This window comes from Hetaerina americana, unplaced genomic scaffold, assembly GCF_022747635.1.
Source record: "Hetaerina americana unplaced genomic scaffold, ioHetAmer1.1.p SCAF_3, whole genome shotgun sequence".
Lineage (NCBI taxonomy): Eukaryota > Metazoa > Arthropoda > Insecta > Odonata > Calopterygidae > Hetaerina > Hetaerina americana.
This window is the reverse complement of record NW_027286874.1, coordinates 58285072-58309252: the sequence shown is the minus strand read 5'-3', so window position 1 is coordinate 58309252 and position 24181 is coordinate 58285072. Positions and strand designations below refer to the sequence as shown.

The window sequence follows — 24181 nt, the reverse complement described above, 5'->3', positions numbered from 1 at the left end:
TAATTTTGAATTTATTTTATTGAAGAAGACTCACCCAACAGGGCTTCTTGAATGACCATATAATAAAATACTTGTCACATATAAACAAACATTTCTATGTAAGTTTTAATGGATTTAATGAATGTGTGTGAGTATATACTCGTACATATATATAAAAACTATAAACACAGTAATCAACCCGAAGGTCGGTTTGGTAGGTGATGGTAGAGTTCACCCAGTACTAAGCCCGACGACGTGTGAAAATCACACATCAGGGTAGGGGGGCCAGTTCCTTTCCCTGGGCCGGTTATGGTTTCCCAGGAAGATCTAGTACCCGAAAAATCACATAGCTTGGGTGGAGCTGCAGGTGCCCAGAGCGCCTTGCCCAGGAATTGAACCCAATAGTGCAACGCTCTACCCCTGGACTACCGCGACCCACACACACACATATATACGTATATATGTATATATATATATATATATATATATATATATATATATATATATATATATATATATATATAAAAGTGGATGAAGGCGGTATTGACCGGCAGCGGGATGTTGAAGACTGTAATTGAGGGGAGAATGTTGGGCAAACGAGGGAAGGGAAGGAACAGGATAGGGATGCTGGACGGGATGAAGGGAGGAAGAAAGTACTCAGAGCTGAAGAGGGACCTGATGTAGAGTAGGATGTTGTGTTTTGCTAGGGGTCACAAATTATTTAATTAGTTATTGTGTCCATCCAATAACCTACCTTAACCGGTTGATTACCTAATAATAATATATAATAAAATAGATAACACGTAAAAGACATTATTAATTTGATCTCATAGTTTCCTCGCCTCAGTAAAACACGCATTTCGCTTCTAAAAGCCTCAAAAACGGAAATACATATATTACATATGCATTCATAATCACATTTTTATTCAACATTATTCCTTTATCAAATAAATGCACTTAGGTAGATAATATCCATTGGCCGACTGTGAAGTAGCAAAAGGCAGTAATTGATTATATAATTAAAATGCAAGATTTTATTGGTTATTCGCCATATTTCTGGGATTATATATTTCCAATCCAGCTTTTGTTGTAACTTTAAACCTTCAACAAAACAAAGAATGTCCTCTCATCTTCTCTCAGTGTTAATACTAATAACTATGGTCGATTTTTATCTAATCTTAATTTCAATGAGCTACACTTAAAAACTACACACTATTTCAATTAATAATGAACTGCAAGAAAGAATTTCAATGGATAACTCTGAAGTCATTTTAGATGTAACATTGCCCAAGGCATATGTGTTGTTTTCCTTGTAAAACGGGCAATTATGTTGATGGCCCGACTGGGAAACAATTATAACCACACAATTCAAACTAAATACTTCTCAGCCACAATTTCTTTTACCGTTTCGTTTAAAGAAGAAAAAAGTTGAATATAAAGAAAGTAAATTTAATAACTTACAGAATTTGCAGATATGTAAAGCCAGGTCAGCACGGCCCTCCAACGATGACTTTCTTCGACGACAATCAAGATGTTTCCTATATTAATTGGCAGGGATCCTCATAATAAAGGATTTATGAGAATATGTTCAACGTTATGCCACGCGACACCAATTGAGATTTGTAAAATAACGCGGTAACTTACAAACCGTTTATGTAATTCTCTCGATATATCGACCTCGAAATGAAGCGCAAAGAAAAATGAAGTACTAAAATCGCCAAGTTTAAAAACATTGTGATGTTGTTATACAAATCATAAAAACTGTTAATTAACCTGGATTATATGATGGATTACGTAGATAAAGTGGCTTTTTCAAATTACGTAATTACTTCAATATTATATTTTTGTGTGGACCCCGGGTATGAAATGAGCAAACGAATTTAGTTAACCTCTGTTCTTTCAGCTTCCTCTAATGACACGAGCCACAGCTGACGACAAAGAACCAACCCCGGGATATATGCTTGAAGAAATCGAAAGTATCCTTTCATGCTTAAATAAAGATCCTAATGGGCCTAAGATTGTATAAACTGCAGCCGTTCAAGCATCTCAATGTCAAATGGTTACGTCGAGTACGCAATGCATGAAAAGATGTTTTTTAAATGCTACCACTCAACGTATGTAAACATTTTTATAACTTTAAAGTTTTGGTTCAAAAGAACTTATAATTTGACAAATTAATCACCCATCAGAACATGTTTTTAACTTCTGTTGTTTTCAGTTACAACCCCAATATTTTAACCCCCCCACAACCAGCCCATGGTCTCCAAGCATACCATAATTAAGAAAATGCAAATATTGTGAAAGACGAAAAGAATGCGTTTGTGGTCACGTTTTGAACTACAAAGCATAAACGCGAATACATAAACAACGATTAGGATTTTCTAAAACCGAATGAATTCATTAAGTCCATTGTATTTAATGTGTAAATGATCTGAAGGTCAGTACCTTGACATAATATTTTTTGGCGGGCAGTTTGTATACTTGATTTTGTATTTTCTTTCTTAACTTGTCGAAGAAATAACATTTTTAGCCGACTTTCAGTGTAATCGATTAGTTACATACTTACTCCAAAGGCTAGGGGGGCCATCCAATAATGTCAAACTAAAAGTGAGTACAAATCTAAGTTTACATGTAAATATCTTGCTCCAAAAATGCACAACATTCTATTAATTCTATGGTCCATATCCATAGGTTCTCAAGATTATGCATCACTTAGTTTTAAAGGGGCACATCAGCTTTAGAATGCTGTTAAGGAAAAATGATGGCCACATAAAATTGTCTACAGTGAACAGAAACACGAACTCCTTCGGTAGCAGCAGAAGCAGTGAAGTTGTTGCTCACGCAGCACAGGTAAAACATTTTTATGATTTATTTTTGTGTTATCGCTGTGGAAAATTGGAGTGATTAAAAAAGATCTCCTTTAGAATCTACTGCAAACATTGTTTGATCCAAGTCTACTTCGTAAAGATGAAGAAGGAATACCCGAGGCACCGAGAGCTAAAGTGCAGCTTGGAGCTCTTGGTTCACAAGGAATTTCGCAGGGAAAGTACCATGGCTTTGGTAACAGTTCATTTGAAAAAGGTACCTATGAGCATTCATTACTGATTGATTTCTTGATGATATCATTGTTAAATTTTGAATTCCTTCCTTCTCCAGATACCATTAAGGGAAAAGTTATGGATTATTTTGAAAAGTTGCTAAATTCTGCAGATGATGTAAACGAAGATATAAAATATTGTTTGTATGGCCCCACTGGAGATTATGAGCCACCGATCATTGAAATTAAAGAAGAGGAGCTGGAAACCCCCAGCAGTGCAGCTTGTGCTGCTGTTCCAGATGTGAAAAGTATGTTCCATCAGAGATGTTTAAAAAAAGTCAGTTTATTTGTATTGGCCCATGTTACTACTGCTAATACTTGAATATTTAAAACTTTGTAATTTTGCTCTTACAAAGCTTGATATTGAACAACAATTATCTCCAACTAGCAACTATGTACATGTTATGGTAAAATAAGTCTTCTGTGCCACTTCATGTAGATTTTTTGCTGTTTCTGTTCAATCAGGGGAGAGAAGAGATAGAATTTGCCTTCTTTTCAAAAATGCAAAGTGCTTGCCTAAAAAAGCACAGTACTTGCCTAAACAATTACCATCCAGACTGTTATGGTATGTTGTCAACAATGTACCTGCATTCTTGGGAAATAAATATACCTCAAGAGTTATTAATTCTATAGTATATATCAGAAAACAATGTTATTATCCACTTCCAAATTTCATCGAGCAGCCGTCCATGTATTTACTATTAAGCATATGATTATTTTTGGAGATTGTGATGAATTTTAGAGATTTTTTTCACTTTGCATGACCTACACATTTTGTCATCTCTGGTTTTTCAAACAACTTAGTAAAGAATCTAATTGGTTTTATCCTTTCTGATTAAGAACATGTTGTGCTCTTAAAGCTCACATTCCAGGAAGAGCTGGAGGTGGCTGGGAAACTGATGACGATGATGATCCAAAGCATTCAGATTTCAAAGGGATAGGGCAGAAGCTAAAATCCAGCACTGTCACTTCGTCATCTGAATCAATTGAAAGGTAAGCATCCAATTCGGTCAACCTGGTGTAATTTTTTTGCCACCTGAAAAGTAAGGATATATTGTAGTTGAGGTAATGACATATTATGGTCAGTTGGAAGTATCACAGAAATTTTGTCCTCAACTCATTAGGGGATGTTGGTCGTCAGGGCTGGATTCCCTATCTGTGCCAGCACAGTGGAACACTTTTTGTTTCTTTGTTAGCATTTCAAATTCTTGTTAAATGAGCACGTACTATTAAACAGGAGACTATTGCACTATAGAGCCTTAGAGGCCAACATCAGCTCAACAACATTACATTTACTTTGTCCACTAGATTCACTTCATGTACTTGGCCAGCCTGTTAATCCCAATAGATTTAATGCATTTTCATGATTCCACAGTTGTCCTCTTTGGAATTTAATTTAGTATTACTGCCCTTTCTTTTAAACATGCCAAATGGTCTAATAAGTAAGGTGTTGTTTGCGATATATATCCAATTTATTGTTAATTCGTACTAAGGATATGCTGAAAGTAAATACACAATTAATTGGGATACAATTAGCATGCAAGTCTCAGTACATAATAATCCATAAACCCAACTCCAAACCCTCTATCATGGATCCCAATACTTGCTGCGTATTCTAAATGTGGCCCAACTAAAGCTAAGTAACACCTTTGTCTACTTTTTTTCATGAAATTTCTAAAACACTTTCCAAGAAAACCTAGCTTCTTAAGACTGACTGACTGACATATTCTTTTAATATGGGTATTTGACCTGTTCTGAAATGCTGAACTTGATCTCATCTTTTTTATCGTTTACATCTTGGTTATCTTTTCTTTCAACAAAACTTCAATGCTGTATGTTATCTGATATTTAATTCTAATACCTATTCTTTACAACACTCCAATATCTGGTCTTAATCATTAGAGAGTTGCACACAATCTGCTGGTGTCCTTAAGTCTCTGTAATAATTCAATAGTAACTCAGTAATTAGTAGTAATAGTAACTGTAGTAACTCAATAATTTGCGAGTAATCTAATATTTTTATTAGCTGCCAAAATGGTAGCTAATACAGAGAAGTGAAAGCACCTAGTGGAGCTGAACTCCTAAAAGAACAAGATAAATATTCCATTTATTGCAAATTAGTTGTTAAGAAACATTTTGGAGACAGCACATCAGATGTAAAGTATTGAAGGTTAATAACTGGAGCAATGGTTAGGTATTCAAATCTAATTATTTGATCATGTGATTTCAGGTTAGATTTGTCATCAGCAAAGGAAATTACTGCGGAGAAAAAGTTTGTTGAAAAATTTTGTCAAACAAAAGACTTTCCAATAACACCATTAGAACTGGACAAAACGATGGCCCAGTAAGTTATTCAACAATATAACTTGTTCTACTGGAAATGGTTGTGTTCCTCAACTTCTAATGGTTTCAACCTATTATAGGTGCAGCAACCTGGATGGAATTACGATACTTCAGTCTCTCTTCCAGTTTTTAAATGCCCATGGCCAACCAGTCCCCAAGGAAAGCTCTGGTAACGCAATTGAAGGAGCTGCATCTGCCCAAGAAAAACCTAATGCAGAGCATCTTATGCTGGCATTACTGTTTTTAGAATGGTTTCTTCAAATTGGAAAAGTTGCACCTGAAATATGCTCAGCTATAATTATGCCAGCATTAGAAACTCTAGTTGATACCACAAAATACATGCCAAATGTTAATGCTAAATCAAAAAAATTGAAATTAATATTAAGTAACAGAAATGCAATTGTAAAGTGACCTCTTTAGTTATCATAACTCCACCATATATTCCAGTCAATTCCCTTAACCAAAGTAGATGAAACTTTGGTCTGCTCACAGAGGCCCACATTAGAGTACAGTCTAGATTAACATGGGTATCAAAGCTCTAACAGGTGAACCAAACTTTCCCACTCCATGTTAGCAAGAGATGTCTTGTAAAGAAAATTGGTGACAAATTTTTCATGCACAATATGTAAGAACAAACAATTCAACAGATGCAGTTTTTAATTCAAAATATTCCAGGACATAATATACATTAAATGTTTGAAATGAGATAAAATATCGTTGATCCATTAATATTTTCCATAATGTCATTGACAGAAGAGGGTTCTTCAGTTATTTTTTAACAATTTGTATAACATCTTCATCATGCATGACATGATGTAAGCCAACTCGTTGTGGTGAGTACTTTGTACTTGTGCCCTGAAACATGACATTTTAGTCATAAATGTACAAATAATTTTTCAGTAATAACATTTCAATAAAACCAAAAATATTATGTTAATGTCTCTTTTCCTTGTCTACTCACCCAAACAAGAGCATATTTAAAAACTGCAGCCAGAGTACGATGTATTGAATGGCAAACATGTTCAACGGTTACACCTCTCCTTAGAATCAATCCATCATCAAAATCTGGAGGTGCGCCAGGTTTTTTTGTATATACTCGAATCAAGGATAAATACTCCCATAGTTCTTCTAGCAAGAAGTCAAGGTTGAGCTTCATGTTGCAGCTAAATGAAAAAAAAGGAGGAAATTGAAACCGGAAAATTTAATCTTTACTTTCATTGCATTGTAATATAACCTAAGAGAAATACTATATATTAAGTGCTTTAACAAGACAGTACACCCTACCACATTTATTATATCAGGAAAAAATGATTTTACCATTCTTACATGAACATATGTTGCTCAATGAATTATGAGCAACGTAATATCAACAATATTTCAAGAACCATTTCATAAACACCTTCATGGCAATCTCTGTAATTATAATTTCACAGCAACTAGATGAAGTATTTTTCTTAAACTACATACATAATACTCCTTAAATAATTCAATACTGATATAGACTGTTCTTGCCTTTATTAATGAAGGATTTTTCAGTGAAAAACGAAGCATGTACAGTTGGCCTTTCTTGTCTGTGAACAAATGGATTCAACTTTCAGCTCGCATATGCATACAGTAATAACCATTACAGCTATAGGTTCTTCAATTTACCCTTGCAATAGCTATTGAACATCACTCAATATAGTAATCCAAGTCTCAACGATTACATTTAAATTTTTAGGATAAACCTCCCAAATATCCAACTAAGTGTTAGGAATACAAGATGTACCCTGGTATTCAGATTTTGGATCCAAGTATAGTATCTGAATAATGCAGATACAAAATGATATTGAGAAATGATAAAACTGGCAAAATATATTGGGATTACCTTACCACAGAGCTAAAGGTATATCATCATTTGAGTGGCTGAAAAGGAGTCAAATATGAGGAAAGTGAAGTGAAATATAACAGCGATTCGTTCAGACATGTACTCATGATCTAGACTGAAAATGATGTAGATATGACCAGAAATATTCAAATGAAGTCTCTTTGCCAGTGATCTTTAGTTTATCTTGGCTTAATTTACTCAAACAACTATGGTTAGAGAAACATGCACGCTAAGTCTCACTGGTCATGATTGAAGTACTGAATATACTTCCTACTATAGCAAGTGCAATATCTTAAACCTTATTATGCGAGAATTTGTAAGAAGTTGGGATATTGTTTCAAAGGGATATATCAGCATTTTTTTTAACTAAAGCAATAAGTTGTTTAATATAACATTCTTACCTCACAACACAACTGTAGGGTGACCTGGCAATTCGATCAACTTCCTCAATTGAAATTTGATCAATTTTATTATATACATACACGCAAGGAAGATACACACGATTTGCAGATATTACATCTATCAATTCATCAGCAGAACAATCTTCTCTAAATAGGACCTTTGAAGAAATAATACGAAATCATTAGCTCTGCAAAGGCAAAAGATTTATCTTGCATCAACTTGAGAACATAAAATGAATTGCTAACTTTTTTTAGAAATTATTTTTATGAATTTTGTTATACATTGGCATGTCTCTTGCCTTGATGATTATGCATTCCTTAGCAGAAAAAATGTACAGTTAACTAACATGACATTTCATTGTTTTGTTAAGCTGTCTGTAATTCAGGATCAATCTATGCTGACATGAAAAATCACTGCAGTGAAATATATTTTTTATTGTAGCACTGATATCATTATTATAATGCATTTAAGGCTAAAAATGTGTGAGTAAAAGAAACTAGAGCATGCAGTTGAATGGTCAGATTGGCTCCTACCATCACACATTTTCTAAAGTGAAAGAGATACAAACCAGAGTGGCTGTATAACTTGCATCAAGAAATAGTGATAATAAATGTAAACACGCTATCATTGCTTGCAAATAAGTACATTTTAAACATAGAGCAATGACGAATAAAGACTGAACATAGAAGCAGCATTTTCAATTTATGCATGTGTTGCATAACAATTAACTGGCGGGCTCAATTTAAGAGAAACTGTGTATTTAATAAGATTTAATACATTCCATACCTGAAAATTTAGCCAAAAAAACTTAACTATCTAAATTACACAAATTTTAGACAAAAGAGCAATGAAAGTTTCCACAAAAACCTTTCTTGCCATGGCTTACTCATGTTAATTACAAATATTAATTAGTGCATCAGGTTATTTTTATGACCCACAATGTTATGTCTCCAGTGAAATGAGTAATATAACCAGAAAAGGAAATCCAAAACAACTAAGAACATCTTAAGGTTACATTAAGTGACAACAACAATGATAATCTAAGGACACCTAATCCGGACTCAAAATTCTTTCACTCATAAGCTGTCAGCAAAGTAGAACCAGTCATTAATTTAAAATACGATGACTGCTGCCCAAATTAAGCTTTTGTAACTTGAAATTTGGGATTTTAGCACACACAATCAAGGAATACATGTAAATTTGCAATATTATATTTTCTGAAAATCAAATTCTCATCCCTTGACCATAATATTTGTTAAAAATAAGTAAATGAATTGCAATGGTATCTGGAAAAAGTTTTGATGGCAATAAAAATTTCCCATTACCAATTCAAAGTTTTCACCAATGATTTCTCCAAAGTTAACCATGTGGGTACTGCCACTGGACAAAATAAGCACATTCCGCAATTCATATCAAACATATTGATAAGTGATAGGCCTTTATTAGACTAAAACTGGTAATAAAGTGAAAATGACGTAGTTATTTGAGATATAAGAGAGAAAAAAAGAGCATAATATATTATTTCAGGATATTTTTTTCAGCTAACACCACTTAAACGACGGTCATCCCTCAAAAGAAAGATTAATGAAGGTAAGTAAATATTCAAAGCATACAAAGTAGCTTTATCAAAATGCATGTGTGATGGAAAACATACAATAGAGTTCATTTGGAAAACATATCAAGAGGCAAGATTTTTAAAAAATGTAGGGCTACAACCAATCAAACTTCAGAATGATACAGGCATGAAAGAAAAAATCCTTTGCGGATAATGAGGGATAAGTGTGCCAGGAAAATAGACCTATGATACATACCTCAGCATTAAAAATCTTGTATTCATGAAGGATCATCTGAACTAGTTTTTCATCTACTCTTGAAAGTGGACATGTGGAATTGAATGCTACACCACCACCTTTTTTAATCTGAAAAAAATGAAAAAAAGAATGTTTACATTGTACTCAAAATTGAAATCTTGATACTAAAATCAATTAAAGGATATTATCAATTTGAGGAAAAAATTAAAATTTTCAGGATTGGAAAAGGGTATGGTGAACCCATTCTCGTCATTGATCTATAAGAATAGGGGTATCTTATCACTATTGGGGTAGGCTTATCAGAAATCACCATTTAAATGGAATTAACATGAACTAAACAAATTTCTTGACAAGCAATGTCCAGAGCACTAACTCCATGCGCATATGAGGGCAATCCCAAAAGTACCTGACCCAATAAAGACAACAAAAATTCTGGAAAAAAATGTTTTTATTTTTCAATATAATCTCCTTTCAGCTCTATACAATTTTCCCAGCGATGTTCAATAAGTTCGGTACCCTTTTTATAAAAAGAACTGTCTTGCTCCTCAAATTAGTCATTAACTGCTGACATGACTTCTTCACGGTTGGAAAATCTTTGACCACCGAGCCATTTTTTCAAGTTTGCGAACAGAAAATAATTCAAGGGGGCTGAATCTGGCGAATAGGGTGCACAAGGTGGCAATTCAAACTTTACTTCATGAATTTTGGCAATTGCAATAATGGATTTGTGAGCTGGTGCATTTTCTTGATGAAACAACACTTTCTTCTTAGCCAAATATGGCCGCTTTTGCTTGATTACTTCCCTCAAACGTTGCAATAAGTTTGCATAATATTCGCCGTTGATGGTTTTTCCTTCCTCAACATAGTTAATGAGATTCATCCCACGTGCATCCCATCCCAAAAAACCAACGCCATGACCTTGCCTACAGATGAAATGGTCTTCACCTTCTTTGGAGTAGGTTCTCCCTTTTGAATCCATTGTTTTGATGGTTCTTTGGTCTCAGGTGTGAAGTGATGGACCCATGTTTCATCCATGGTTATGAAACTGTGCAAAAATTCTGCTTTGTTGCTGTGAAACTTTGCTAAACACTCAATTGAAACACCTTCATGACACTGGTTTTGCTCGAGTGTGAGCATACACAGCATCCATCTTGCACAAAGCTTTCTCATGTCCAAATTTTCAGTTAATATGTGATGTACCACACTTTTGAAATGCCTACTATGTCTGCTAGCTCACGCACTTTCAGTCGACGATCATCCAATATCACTTTGTGGATTTTCTTCACCATTTCTGGAGTCGTCACCTCATTTGGTCGACCAATACGATGCTCGTCTTGACAGCTCTTACGGTCTCGTTTTAATTCTGCTACCCAATATTTCACTGTTGTAAACAAAGAAGCAGACACACCCAGAGTTGAATCCAGTTCAGCTTTTATATTAGTTGGAAGGAGGCCTTTAAAATAAAAATATTGCACCTCAGAATGATTTTGACCAATTTTCTCCATTTTTACAAATTCACTGAAAACTTTCACTATTGATGGCCAAGCAAATACTAAACAATGTGTTGTCTTCAAACTTGAAACATGCTTTATACATTGCGTACTTTCTAATACAGTGATATTTTTCAAACAACTACCGCCACCTCTAGGTCAGGCGGGGTACTTACTGGACCACCCTCATACTTTCAACCATTCAGTACATATACGTGCATATCATGCAGCAAAATTTCTGCCGAGATAGAATACTGGCAAGGAACAGCTGTTGAGATGTAGAAAATAAGTTATGTAAATTAGGTGAGGTCCCAATAGTTTGAATAAGTCTATAATTCCTATTTTCTGTAGATATAGTTGTTTGAGTCATTTATGGAGCATATGCCGCAAGAAATGGAAAAAATCGAGTATCATGCAGCTGTAAAAAATGCAATCTTTGTAAAAGAGGGTTTAATGCCGATCGAAGTTCATTCAAGAATTGTAAATATGCATGGTAACTTTTCTCCTTTCATTCCTACAGTGAGAAATGGGCAACTAAGTTTAAATGTGACCATGAAAGCCACCAAGTCATTCACGTGAAGGAGAGCCAAAAGGTGCAAACACACCAACAAGTAGTAGTAGTTTTGAGGGGAGGCGACCGACAGCTAAGGTCATTTGCGCCATAGGGGATGGACAGGAAAGGATGAAGGGTGGAGAGAAACCCGGCGTCGGCATTAGCCTACTCTTTACGAAAGGCGCCAAGGGGTCTGCAGTTTAACGTCCCATCCGACGGACGGCGTACTCGCTCAAAGTGCCCTCCACAAAGCACCTCAAGTAGGGATCGAGATACCTCTGAAAAATATTCAACACCGCCGGGATTTGAACCCGCGCCCTCACGGTGGGAAGCCAGTACGTTAGCCCCCGCACCATCTCGATCCCCCACACCAACAATCATCTAAAAAGTGCACAATATGATTTTGGAAGATTGCATACAAAGTGAAATAGCTAATAATGTAGGAATATCAAAAGAACGCATTGGTTACATTTTGCACGAGGAATTACACATGACAAAGCTTTGTGCAAGATGGGTGCCAAGCAAGCTCACAGTGAATCAGAAATGCATGAGAATTACACTTTCCAAACAGTGCTTGGGGCACACTTCACAAAAAACCAAGAATAATTTTCTGCAACGATATGTGACAATGGATGAAATATGAATTCGTCGTTGCATATCAGACTTAGAACAACAATTAATGCAGTTGATCAGAGTCTGATTCTTCAGTTTATTAAATGAAGAATACAATGTATCTTTCCACTGTCCTTTTATTCATGTACAACTAGTTTCAATGCTTAAGCGTCATCATCAGGTGCCGTGATGACTCTTGAGCGTTGAAACTAATTGTACGTGAATAAAAGGACAGTGGAAAGATACACTGTATTCTTCATTTAATAAACATGAACTTCCACAATGTTGAGCCGGGAACAATTGAATATTTACTGATTCTTCAGCACTGAAGAAGGCAAAGATGGTGCCATTGGCACAAAAGGTCATGGTGTTGGTTTTTAGAGATGTGAAAGGAATTCTGTTGATCAGCTATCTCGAAAAAGGTAAAAAAAATAACTGGGAAATACTATTTAAACCTTCTAATGAAACTGGACATGTAAATTCATGAAAGCAGAGGAAGCTTCAACTCAGCTTGAAAATGAAAAAAACCATTTTCCATCAGGGTAATTAATGCACCTGCCCTCAAAAAAGATGTCATGGCCTAGGGAATATTGAGGGATTTGCACTATATAAGCACCGGAGCATCAACCCCATTCCCTAGAGTTGGCTCCTTGGATTTCCACCTCTTCCAAAAACTCAAACATTTCCCCACAGGTCAAGTTTTTCATCCAATCAAGAAGCGATTGAGACTGTAGTTGAGTAATTTTCAGTACTTCCGGAAGAACACTACAGAAACTTGATAATGACACTGAGACACATTGATATTAAATGGATTATGTTGAATAATAAAACTTTTTTGAATGCATAAATTGTCATTTTCATTCAGGCCCAGAACTTTTCAAATCACCCTCATATCTGGCATCTTTCTCTCATTAGTAATCTCAACATTCATTTTACACCTCATGAATTCTTTTAACATGCACAGTAAAATGAATCGAAAACCTCAGTCATTGGATGAATATGAAATTCCCATTATCATTAATTTTAGCCCAAGCATTTTTTTCTGAGATAAATGTTCTTCTATTGTATAGCCACTTTAATGCGCTGAACACCTATTTTAAGCATGTCATGTTTGGTCATCATTCCATTTGTGCATCCTATATTTAATTTATAATATGATATTTGAGCAAACAAGGAACGATTATTATGAAAATATGTACCTTAAAATAGATATTAGGTCGCCTTTTATTGAGACGAATACCAACAGCTTCCAACTCTTTTTCTAGCAGTTCCCTTTGCACATCACCCTTGGTGGCATCTAACATCATAAGCACCACATCAGCCGTTCTTGCCACTGCTATAACCTGGAATAAAAGTGACACAAATAAAGTATGAAAATCATTTTTGAAAACAAAAAGTGAAAAAGAGTAAAAGAGCACTAAGGACTGAATACTGTCAGCTCAACCACAGAAATGGAGGGAATAATGATAATTGAAGTCTGTAAAATGCAGTCTTGAAAAGATGGGGAGAGAGAAATATTCAGGTAGTTGGCATTTCTAGCTGTGGTGGCAGGTTAATGGCAAGGATACCAGGAACACAAACACCAGTATTTCCTACATGAGCTTACTATCACTACCCATAATGCAACGTTCATATGCACCACTGCTTGCAATCCTTTAGCCGATTTAAATTAATTAATGGTTTCTGGCATAACTTTATGGAACCGATTCATTATAAATAAATGAAAGGACTAACTTTGTAGTTCCACACGAAAACGATTTATTCACACGACCCGGGTTTCGAAGTAAAACTTCATCACCCTGATGATGAAGTTTTACTTCGAAACCCGGGTCGTGTGAATAAATCGTTTTCGCGTGGAACTACAAAGTTAGTCCTTCCGATTTAAATTGTCAAATGATAACAGCATATCTCATCAGAATAATGTGCATGGTAGTAGTGGTACCGTAGAGTGAAACTAGAAAGGTGATTTTCATAACTCACTCCATTAAATGACAATATAGATAAATTACGCACTGCAAACACCAGTGATCAATCCTCAGAAGTCTCAATACAGAATTGTTTAAAGTGGCTGCATGAGGTTTCTCCTGCTATCACCTGATTTCGATGAACTTTTATCCCCAAAAACCAATGAGAGGAAATTAAACATTTAAGGCCATGGTGCTCATTAAGTGTAGGCCACCCATGTATTTTACTTGGGAAATGACCTTTGAAAAAACTGCAGGTATTGTAGAAAATATGAAAAAAAAGGATCATAAAAACAAAAGAGGTGTCGGGTAACAGAAACGCTTGCCCTGGTGAATGTAATGTATAAATAGCTTTAAGCAGAACTCTGCTAGGCCAATTTCAAGTACATAAAATCACATGGGTCAGAAAATCTTATCCTAGCACTCTTATTTTGCTAGTCTGAATTTCCTTAGTCCTCATTCTGTAGATAAAGTTTCATAAGTACTCCCCAAAATGTACAATATGCTAGTATGCCCTGAGCTTTCAATATTTCCCTTTTATTTAATAATCCAGTGAACGTTTCAAGAGAATGTAGAAGGAAGAATTTATATTTTTACAACACTATTCCAAGTTTTCCTTTTTGTTAGAAATGTGAAAATTTTTGTGAATTATTTCAAATACACATATTAACAAAAACTATAATGCAATAGTTTGAAACAATTTACATGCCAAAACAGGCTCTGACAAATACTAAAAATTCTGGGTGGATAAATAAACTATTAAGTGACTAAATGGTTTTACTGCTTTCACCTAGCTGCACTTTGAGAAGTCTTTTACACTTATGATTCCAACCATTATGACACCCTGAATGGTACCTGAATGTGTATGCATACATGTTATAATGATTAAACCAGAGAGCAAAAAGTTTTTAATGGACGTGAATACCACGCTCTGTGAATACAAGAAGAGCTATTTCAAATGACATTTTTTCCATCTTCCTATTACCCACCACCGTTCACTGAAGACAAAATTACACTAAATAAGATAATGACATTGACACAGACATTGAACAGCTACATAACAATATGAATTTTAAAAATAGTAAATCAGAATGAGCATGATCACATACAATATATTTAAGTACTTGCACATGTAATAAATGAATATGCATATTCTACCCGTACCTCGATTACTCTAGATTATCTTTAAGCATTTACAGTAGGCTATTATTGCTACAGTCTTCCATGTTTCTCCCAAAGAGTATAGGCCACTAAGTAAATTAAGCAAAGCTTTGTCATTTAATGAAACTATTTCTTCTGCTTGGCATTTTAACCCATGAAAATTTTGGCAAATAAACTAGGTAACGTTCTTCCAATACTAAAAGAGAAAGCTCACTTTAATGAATGAGCCAAATAAATATTTTTCCATGCCTTCAAGAATACCTACCTGCCATTCACACGTACAATCATGAGAGAGATGACATTTCTTTAAACCTTTCGCCTATGAAATCAAAGTACTGCAACAGTGTACCAATTACGTGTATCATATAATGAGAAATATACGTCTTACCTGTCTTCCCCTTCCTTTTCCCTGAGAAGCTCCTTCAATAATTCCTGGCAAATCGAGAAGCTGAATGTTCGCTCCTTTGTATTCAATAACTCCCGGAATACAAGTCAGGGTTGTAAACTCATATGCTGCAGCTTCACTCTCTGTGGCAGTCAATGTACTAAGCAAAGTTGACTGCATTTGTAAGAAATGATTTTGAAACATGTCATCTATTAAATTTATTTAAGACGACAATAAAAATGCTCATCTATGAAACTTAAATAAAATGGAATTGAACATTGACACTTCTACGATCTTATTTTAGAGATCAAACCTTTCCAACTGATGGAAAACCTATAAGGGCAACTCTTGCGTCCCCGGATTTTAATACATCAAATCCATCGCCTTTTTCTGTCTTCTTGGAAGGTTCCAGAAGTTGTGCTCTATACTTCGCAAGCTTAGCTTTTAGTACTCCCAGGTGATATTCAGTAGCTGAGGTAAATGAAACAAAACATTTTATTAGATGACCCGAAGCGAAAAAATTCTTCAGCAAGCTACGGTCGGCATTCGTACCTTTATTTTTCTGAGTTCTTGCTATTTCCTTTTCAATTTCCGAAATTTTTTCTAATATCCCCATATTTTATGTTTTATTGTGCCTAATGACCAAAATTAAAATGACACATCTATCATTACCAATCTTATATGTTAATAAAATCCTGAAGGTAAAAAGCAATTAAGCATAATCAACAAAAATAAATTAGCACCAACACACGTGAAACATGAAACAACACGGACGTCGGCCTCATCCGTACTCGTTTTGTAAATATCCGATAGATCTCGCACAAACGTATCGCATTTCGTTTTTCACTTTTGGGGTTAGTTTTAAAATGCTTTATCAAAGAACCGACGTTATTTATTTATATTAACTAGCTGAATACCCGGCTTTGCACGGGTTAGGGGGAAATAATAATATAAATATACTACATAAATAAAAACAACAAATTATAAAGTACAATAATACACTACTTCATACAAATTTAAGAATCTTTTTTATTTAACACCTGTCAATAAACTACATTTTTTGTTTCATATCCAGGAGGAAGAATATATAAATTTTTAGGCGAACCTACTCTGGAGCAAGCAACATAAAGTTGCCCGTGGCTAAAACATGGCGATCTTAGATCAACACCACAAAACTTTAAAGACTGTCCCTGTGATTTATTAATGGTAATTGAAAAAGCTAGCCGGACTGGAAACTGTAATCTTTTAAAGTTGAAGGGAAGATCAGTTGGGATTAGAGGTATCCGTGGAATAAAAATTATTTCGCCTTTTCCTTTTCCAGTTAAAATGACTGCCTGGATTATATTTTTCATTAATTTTGTCGCACACAATCGTGTCCCATTGCAGAGTTTTGGTGGATCTAAATTTCGCAATAAAATGATTGGAGATCCTACTTTAAGTATAAGGCGATGTTGTGGCAATCCAGCTGGATCAAGTGAATTTAGGAATTCCGTTGGATAATTGACGGCTTCGTCAGCATCCACTACGGTATCAACCGATTTATATTCAATCACGTCTCCTGGCAGCATGGCTAGAATCTCCTTGTTAATTTCATTAACATCATCATTCTTAGGAGCAAGAATGGCTCTTTCTCGCAACCATTCTAAATTTTTATAATTTTGATTAACGTTAGGATAGACTGCTTGTATCATATCGCGGACAGTTTTCACCGATACACATAAATCTGATGACAATTTTATCATACCAGATGCTTCAATAACTAATCTATCTTCTCCAATCTCCAAAAGTTTATTTGCAAAATTTTGAGCATTCCCATCTCTTAAGAGGATTGGCATGTTTTGTTTAAGGCTAATTTCTTGGACATGATTCCATAGAACAGAATGTTTTAAACAGGCATAAATTTCATCGGCTGGAGTCGATTTTGGAATGACAGGCAGAGTTTGACGGAAGTCTCCACACAGGAGTACCAGAGCTCCTCCCATTAAACTGCAGTTTCCTCTAAGATCTTGAAGTGTTGCGTTGAGGGCCTCAAGAGATTTTTTAATAGCCATCGTACACTCATCCCATACTATCAATTTACATTATATAAGAACTTGTGCCTGGCCGCTTGTTTTATTTATATGACATGTGGGATTTTCTTGTCGGGAAATATTAAGTGGCAACTTATGGGCAGAGTGGGCTGTTCTTCCTCCTTCCATTAATGTCGCTGCAATACCTGAAGATGCAACGGCTAGAGCGATTTCTCCATGAACCCTGATTTCAGCGAGAACTAAATTAATTAAAAATGTTTTTCCCGTGCCACCAGCAGCATCAAGAAAAATGATACCTCCTTCTTGTTTATCTACTTGATCCATTATTGTTTCGTACGCGAATTTCTGATCTTCATTAAGAAGTGGCTTTTTATCCGCGATGTATGCTTCTAAGTCTAAGACATTGTAGCTAGTTTCACGTATATAATCTGGATAAAATACACCCTGTTGATCTTGTACAGGTGCAAAAAGACCGAGTTCCACTAAAGTCTTGTTAACCATGGTGATACACTTTTCCTCCAAAATAATCAAAGTTTTATTAAAAATGTTGGAGTTAAACGTAATATCCAATGTAGGATTTTCACTTCGAACTTTAGCCAGTATATCCTCACTCATTGATTCTTTATATTTTTCCCATAATGTTTTTGGGTTAGATGGATTACAGGAGGTTATTATGATGGCAAACAAAATTCGGATTTGTCCTGGAAGAGAAATCAAACTGGTCTCTCGCAATGAGTCATCCCAGTGTTGATCTCCTTCTAGCAACCCTAAATTCTGGCAAGCTTCTCTGAATGTCTCACATATTTCTCCGTTTACCGTTCTTAATTCTGCAAATGAGCGAGGTCCTCTAATGGTATGTAGAAGCATTCTTAAAAAATAACATTCGGCGTTGTTAGGATGGACTGTGTAGACTCGGCCCAATGCGTCACATGAATAAATATTATTCTCAGGATCAAAGTTGCCCATTTTTCTTCTACAAAAGACTTTCCTTGATGTATTCTACGTATAACATCTCGGCAATTCTGAATACAATAGTGTTCTTGCAAAAGTATCCTGCTGGCATAGTTGGAAAAATTCTGTTTCTATGACAGCAAAAAAGTAAACAAATTACATACATACAAACAAACACTCTCCTTTATATATATAGATTATCAAATATGGTTATTGTTTTATGTTTCGATATCTTAAAAACACTCTTAAACATTGATTTAAAACTCTTGCGTGGCATAAATAATGTGGCGGGAAAAAAGCTTTAAACCTATAACTAGTAGCTACTAGAAGAGGAGTTTAATCATAATACGAACACGAGGATTAATGACGTACAGGTAGTCTTGTGCAAGTTAAACCTTTAATATATCTTCAAATAAAACCGATGTTTATACTAAGACGCCAAATTAAAATTTTCTGTTAGCACATTAAAGACAACTTATCAATATCATCGCTATAATAAATTGAATTCACCATAAAGTGGCATTTATTCACCGAGTGCCGTCATAGAAGTCCAAGTACCTCCATCCCTGATGAGTTGGGAAAACTTGATCGGAGTGATTGAAAAAAGGAATCCATTGGGCTAACATGGGAGCATGCCAGATGATATTGCACTGCAAACCTAAAATTTTGTTTTAAAAAGTACAGACAATTTAAACATAACATATATGCAAGTGTGGTGTTTGAAGAATGATCGCTCGTTAATTATTATATTAGATACAACTGGAAAGGCTTTAAGGCTAAGGAAAAATGAAATTTTTAAATCAATGATTTTATCCCACTTTTAACTATAAACTGTTTTGATCATCGAGTGACAGTCATTCAATAAATATTATATCTTGGCGAATTAAATAATTTTTCATTGAGACTAAATGGTAAAAATACTAAATAGATTTAATTATCAAATATAGTAAATAATTGTGATTACCATCTTGTTCTAACCTCTGAGCTACAGTAATAATAATATTTTATTGTCCACTGACCATGCATTTCATGTAGGTGTAGGAGTCGTCAAATACCAAGAGAAGTATACAATAGAGGTACATTTTGACTCTATGAACAAGCTTTAAATAAAGAGCATACACATTGAAGTGTATAATGAAAACAATGCATTATAAATGCTTGTCAACAAAAAAGTCATTCAATGAATAATGGCACTTCATGAGAAGGAGTATTTTTGGTAACTTGTTTGGATTTTGTGACTATTGCTAGCCAAATAAGAGTGAATATTCAATTGTTCCCGGCTCAACTTTGTGGTTCCACAAAGTTGAGCAGGGAACAATTGAATATTTAAGGACAGTGGAAAGATACATTGTATTCTTCATTTAATTAAGAGTGAATATCACTATTTGCGTGTAAGACATGGATATATTTTGATGAAGGTAGACATGGCAAAAATATACATAGATGGAATGGTAAGAGCATTTAATTTTTTTAAGAAGGACCTACATGGCATCCAATAAGCAGCCAGAACACATCAAATAACGTTTTTTATTAAGAAAACTGTGCAACATGCACACAAATGATCCCCAACTTACTATTCCTTATAATGCCCTGGAGAAAAAATTGGAATAACAAGTTTTAATACCTCTAGACACCCTGAGTTATGCAGGAACAGAATATGTACATATATAACAGTGTGCAGTTTGGAGCATATTATTAACATAATTATTCCTCCCAACATGTGATCTGCAATTCTCAAATTGTAAATGAAGCATATGCATGAGTTAAAGGCTATTTGTAGTTTTATAGACAGCTCATTTGTAAGGTCTTGATACACTAAGTCACCATAATCAAAGTGAGGAATAATGAGAGAAAATACTATATGGAATAATGAGAGAAAATACCATCTACTACCAATGATGGGCAAAACATACTGATATTTCTTAAGGGAGTGAAGGGTTGATGTTTCTGCACATTTTAAAAAATCGTGAAGACCATGAGAAATTTCCATCTATAAGGAGACCTAAATTTTTAACAACATTCATAAATGAAATGAGTGTTCCTTGAAAATATAGGTTGAGTGATTGAAATACAGAGATAGATTTTAGCAGTTTGGGATATCCAATCACTATAGCTTGGGTTTTATGTGAATTTAGGCTTATGAAGTTTTGAGTGCTCCATATTGTGTACATAATATTTGACAAAAAACCCAGAAACATTGACTGTAACATGCACATGGAAATATCAATTTAGAAAAATCATTAATCATCAATATGAACTAGACCTATTTTACCTTTATTGACCATGGGGACTTGGGATGTGATGACTGTGCTTTTGTATCTGGGTCATTCCTGTGCACCCATAACTCATCTCCAGTTATCATGGTGTTCACAAACTCAGGATCAGTGTTGGTAGTCTCTAGCAGGTCATGTGCAACCTCAAGATGGACTTCTTTCTGTCCTTTGACAGCGGCTTGGGCACAAATTCCACATGCTCAAACCTTGGTACAAAATTGTATGTTTGGTAATTTTATTTATCCCTAACTCTTTGGCAATCTCTCCTAAGGTCAAATAATGATCAGATTTTCCATCCTCTCAGCAACCGCTGCAATCAGAGTGGTTTAGAGGTCTTCCAGAATTCTGGTCCATCTCCACCAATGTGCAGCCATTTCTGAATCGGTTGAACCATTCCTCAATTTGTGTTACTCTCACAGCATCACCTCCACAAACCTGCTGAATCTCACGGATTGTTTCGCTCTGGGAATCACCAAGCTTTTGATGAAATTTCATGCGGTATCATTGCTCAACTTGTCCAATCATCTTGAGAGAAATCAAAAAGTGGAAAGTACCTCACTTGGTGGCCAGCAGGCGGACTGACTCACTCGAAGGTAGAGAAAAAATCAAGCATGTTCATTATGCTATCCCCTTCCACTGTGCAGTGGCCCCAAGCATCACTACTGTGTGCAGTAAAATTCAATGTTTGATACTTTTCAACAGGCTTTGTATTCACCGACAAGTGGGTGTATAATGAAAGTATAGAGCCAACAAAGGGCCTTGAAGAACAATGGCAAGCCTTGAATTGAACTCATGCTAAGTAGGCACATACTTGATTTGTATTTTGAGCAGCATATTGGCAGTAACATGTAAAGGAATAAATTTTGCTATCTGAAATAATAAAACAATCCACATATGTATACAATATAAATGAGATTTAAATGAAATTAATATTTCTGTATATGATGAGGAAATATGTTTATGAATGAATCTGTATATTTCCTTCCAATTTCAAAGCAAGTTTCTCAATGCTTTACAAGATCAGTGAATAAAATCTTAAAGAGATAAATGTAATAATTCATAATGAAAGCCCATGATAATAATCTTCCTCAGAATAGTTTATTTTAAATATAGATTAGATTAACCTTGAATAAATGCTACTAAGCTAAAGAAAAATGTACTAGATGAGGGGGTAGCCCATTAAAACATTCATAAATCATTGTAACTCAAATATCATTCATAAATCATTGTAAGTGTAACTCAAAGTAAACAGAAACCACCATTAAAGCCCAAACGAGTGCTGTAAATCATGGTAAATCTGATACATTAAGCAGATATATGTTGAATTCAAAAAAATGAAGGCCTACACCATTTTGCCCATTAAAAAACTAGAATTCGCATTTTTCTCTACCTGTCCTTAGGGTGTATGTTTTCGGCATGGTCCTAAAGTTGAAGCACTTCCCACACTTACCTGAGAGGACATCAGATTTGGACAATGCTCCCAATGTAGTTGGATCTCTTTCCATATGAATGGCCACAATTTATTTTTTTTTTTTGGAAAAAATGCTTCCAAAATACCCCGCAATTAAGTTGGGAGCTGGAAAATGTAAGTTTTAGGACCACTCAAACTCTATTAGAGAAAGGAAAAAGTCAAACTTTCCCAGATATCACTTCCTCTGCTTTGAAATACCTTCCCAACATTAGAAGGAAGATCGATGGAATATTTTACATGTTCATTTGCTACGAATTAGTTAAGAAAAATTTAACACATCATGAGATATTCCAGGATAGTTCCATACCAGAATCCAGACCAGTTAGAGACCTTTGAATATCCAAGCCAAATTAACAGACCAGCATAGCTGAACATTCAATATGGTCACATAAGACTCCACTTTTCTTCACCACTTAGTGATCTTGTCAAGTCCAGTTATGTCACAAGACCATGCGCATAGATACCAAGATAAATTATTCTAGTAATATTTTATGAAAAGAAATCAACTTCCACCTTATAGATAGGACAATAAAAATCTGACTCGATGACAGTTCAGGACCACTGATTATGTCTTGATTAGTACAAGGGTAGTTGGAAAAGATTGGCAAAGCCAGAGATGGCTCTATCAATGCATTTGGGAATTATTTTCAATTAACACAATCTCTTGGAAGGCGTAGCCAGTTTCAGCCAGATCAGTGTAGTGCTGTGTGATTAGAATTCATCTGAATCAAGCAATCTACGCAATTCCCAAAATATGGATGAAAGAGAATCTAGTGTGCTGATAATTTGCTACCTTATGAAAGACAAATTGTCCCAGAGACTAAAGAGAAACTTATTATACATTATGATGAATATGTACCTTTGATTGGAATGATTTATAAGTGGTTTCAAAATTTTTGGAGAGGCCATAAGAGCACAAGTGATTCTTAATGTTTTTGATACTACTATTCCAGAAATCATTGATGAAATCCATTATATGGAGATGGTTGATTGAAGAGTAAAGATGTGCAAGATTACAATTACTTCAGGTATCAATTGATTGGGTACATAATATTTTTCATCAACATTTGGACATGACAGCTGCTGGCAAGATCAGTGCCATGACTGCTTACAGTTGACCAAAAGCAAAATCATGTGACAGGCTCCAAGGCCAGTTTGCAGCTGTTTCAACAAAATCCAAAGGACCTCATTTCATCAGAGTGGATAAAACATGGATGCACCACTACACACATGAAACCAACAAATAGTCCAACCAATGGGTTGCCAATAGGGAGTCTACACCAAAGAAGGAAAGACAATTAGGATTTGCAAGTAATGAGTTTCATGGTCTATTTGGAAAAGGGTCAATCTTATACAGGTTCATACTGTGAAGTTTTATCAGACTGCTTGAAGACAGAGCTGCAAGTAACCATCCAAAATCAACCAACAAAAAGAACTTTGCCATGATAATTAATCACTATGTAGATCACTCCTCGCCAATTAAGGACACAAAATTGGAGTTAGATTTCAAACTAATTTCCCATCCTCCTCTTTTCCAGATTTGGCTCCCTTTGAATACTTCCTGTACTTCAAAATGAAGACGGCTGACAGGAATAATTTTATTCAAACAAGGATGTGGTGTACTGAAAAAATGCCAATTTTGCATAGATAGAACAATCACATCCATGGATAAGATCAACAAACTGGAGCAGCATTAAATGGAATGTGTCAACCTAAAAGGAGGCTTAAAAAATTAAAAATGTATAAAAAAAGTGAGTTCAATTTTGCATGGAATTCTCAAAACATGTTCATA

General features: G+C 35.1%; 2 protein-coding genes across 2 annotated transcripts; one reads left to right on the top strand and one right to left on the bottom strand.

Annotated features, from left to right (window-relative positions):
- The first annotated feature begins 1687 nt into the window (after nucleotides 1–1687).
- Nucleotides 1688–5870, top strand: LOC139690511 (AP-4 complex accessory subunit Tepsin-like). The gene is made up of 9 exons (XM_071587970.1): nucleotides 1688–1800; nucleotides 1883–1955; nucleotides 2495–2586; nucleotides 2671–2829; nucleotides 2904–3060; nucleotides 3136–3324; nucleotides 3937–4069; nucleotides 5307–5420; nucleotides 5500–5870. The coding sequence occupies exons 1-9, from the start codon at nucleotides 1762–1764 to the stop codon at nucleotides 5828–5830; spliced, it is 1287 nt and encodes a 428-aa protein (XP_071444071.1). The 5' UTR covers nucleotides 1688–1761; the 3' UTR covers nucleotides 5831–5870.
- A 291-nt stretch (nucleotides 5871–6161) lies between these two features.
- On the bottom strand, nucleotides 6162–16444 carry LOC139690512 (developmentally-regulated GTP-binding protein 2). Its single transcript, XM_071587971.1, has 9 exons — nucleotides 16416–16444; nucleotides 16217–16299; nucleotides 15978–16135; nucleotides 15668–15838; nucleotides 13354–13497; nucleotides 9500–9607; nucleotides 7688–7845; nucleotides 6381–6582; nucleotides 6162–6274 (listed from the first exon to the last, which is right to left on the bottom strand). The coding sequence occupies exons 2-9, from the start codon at nucleotides 16278–16280 to the stop codon at nucleotides 6188–6190; spliced, it is 1092 nt and encodes a 363-aa protein (XP_071444072.1). The 5' UTR covers nucleotides 16281–16299; nucleotides 16416–16444; the 3' UTR covers nucleotides 6162–6187.
- Between the last annotated feature and the right edge of the window lie 7737 nt (nucleotides 16445–24181).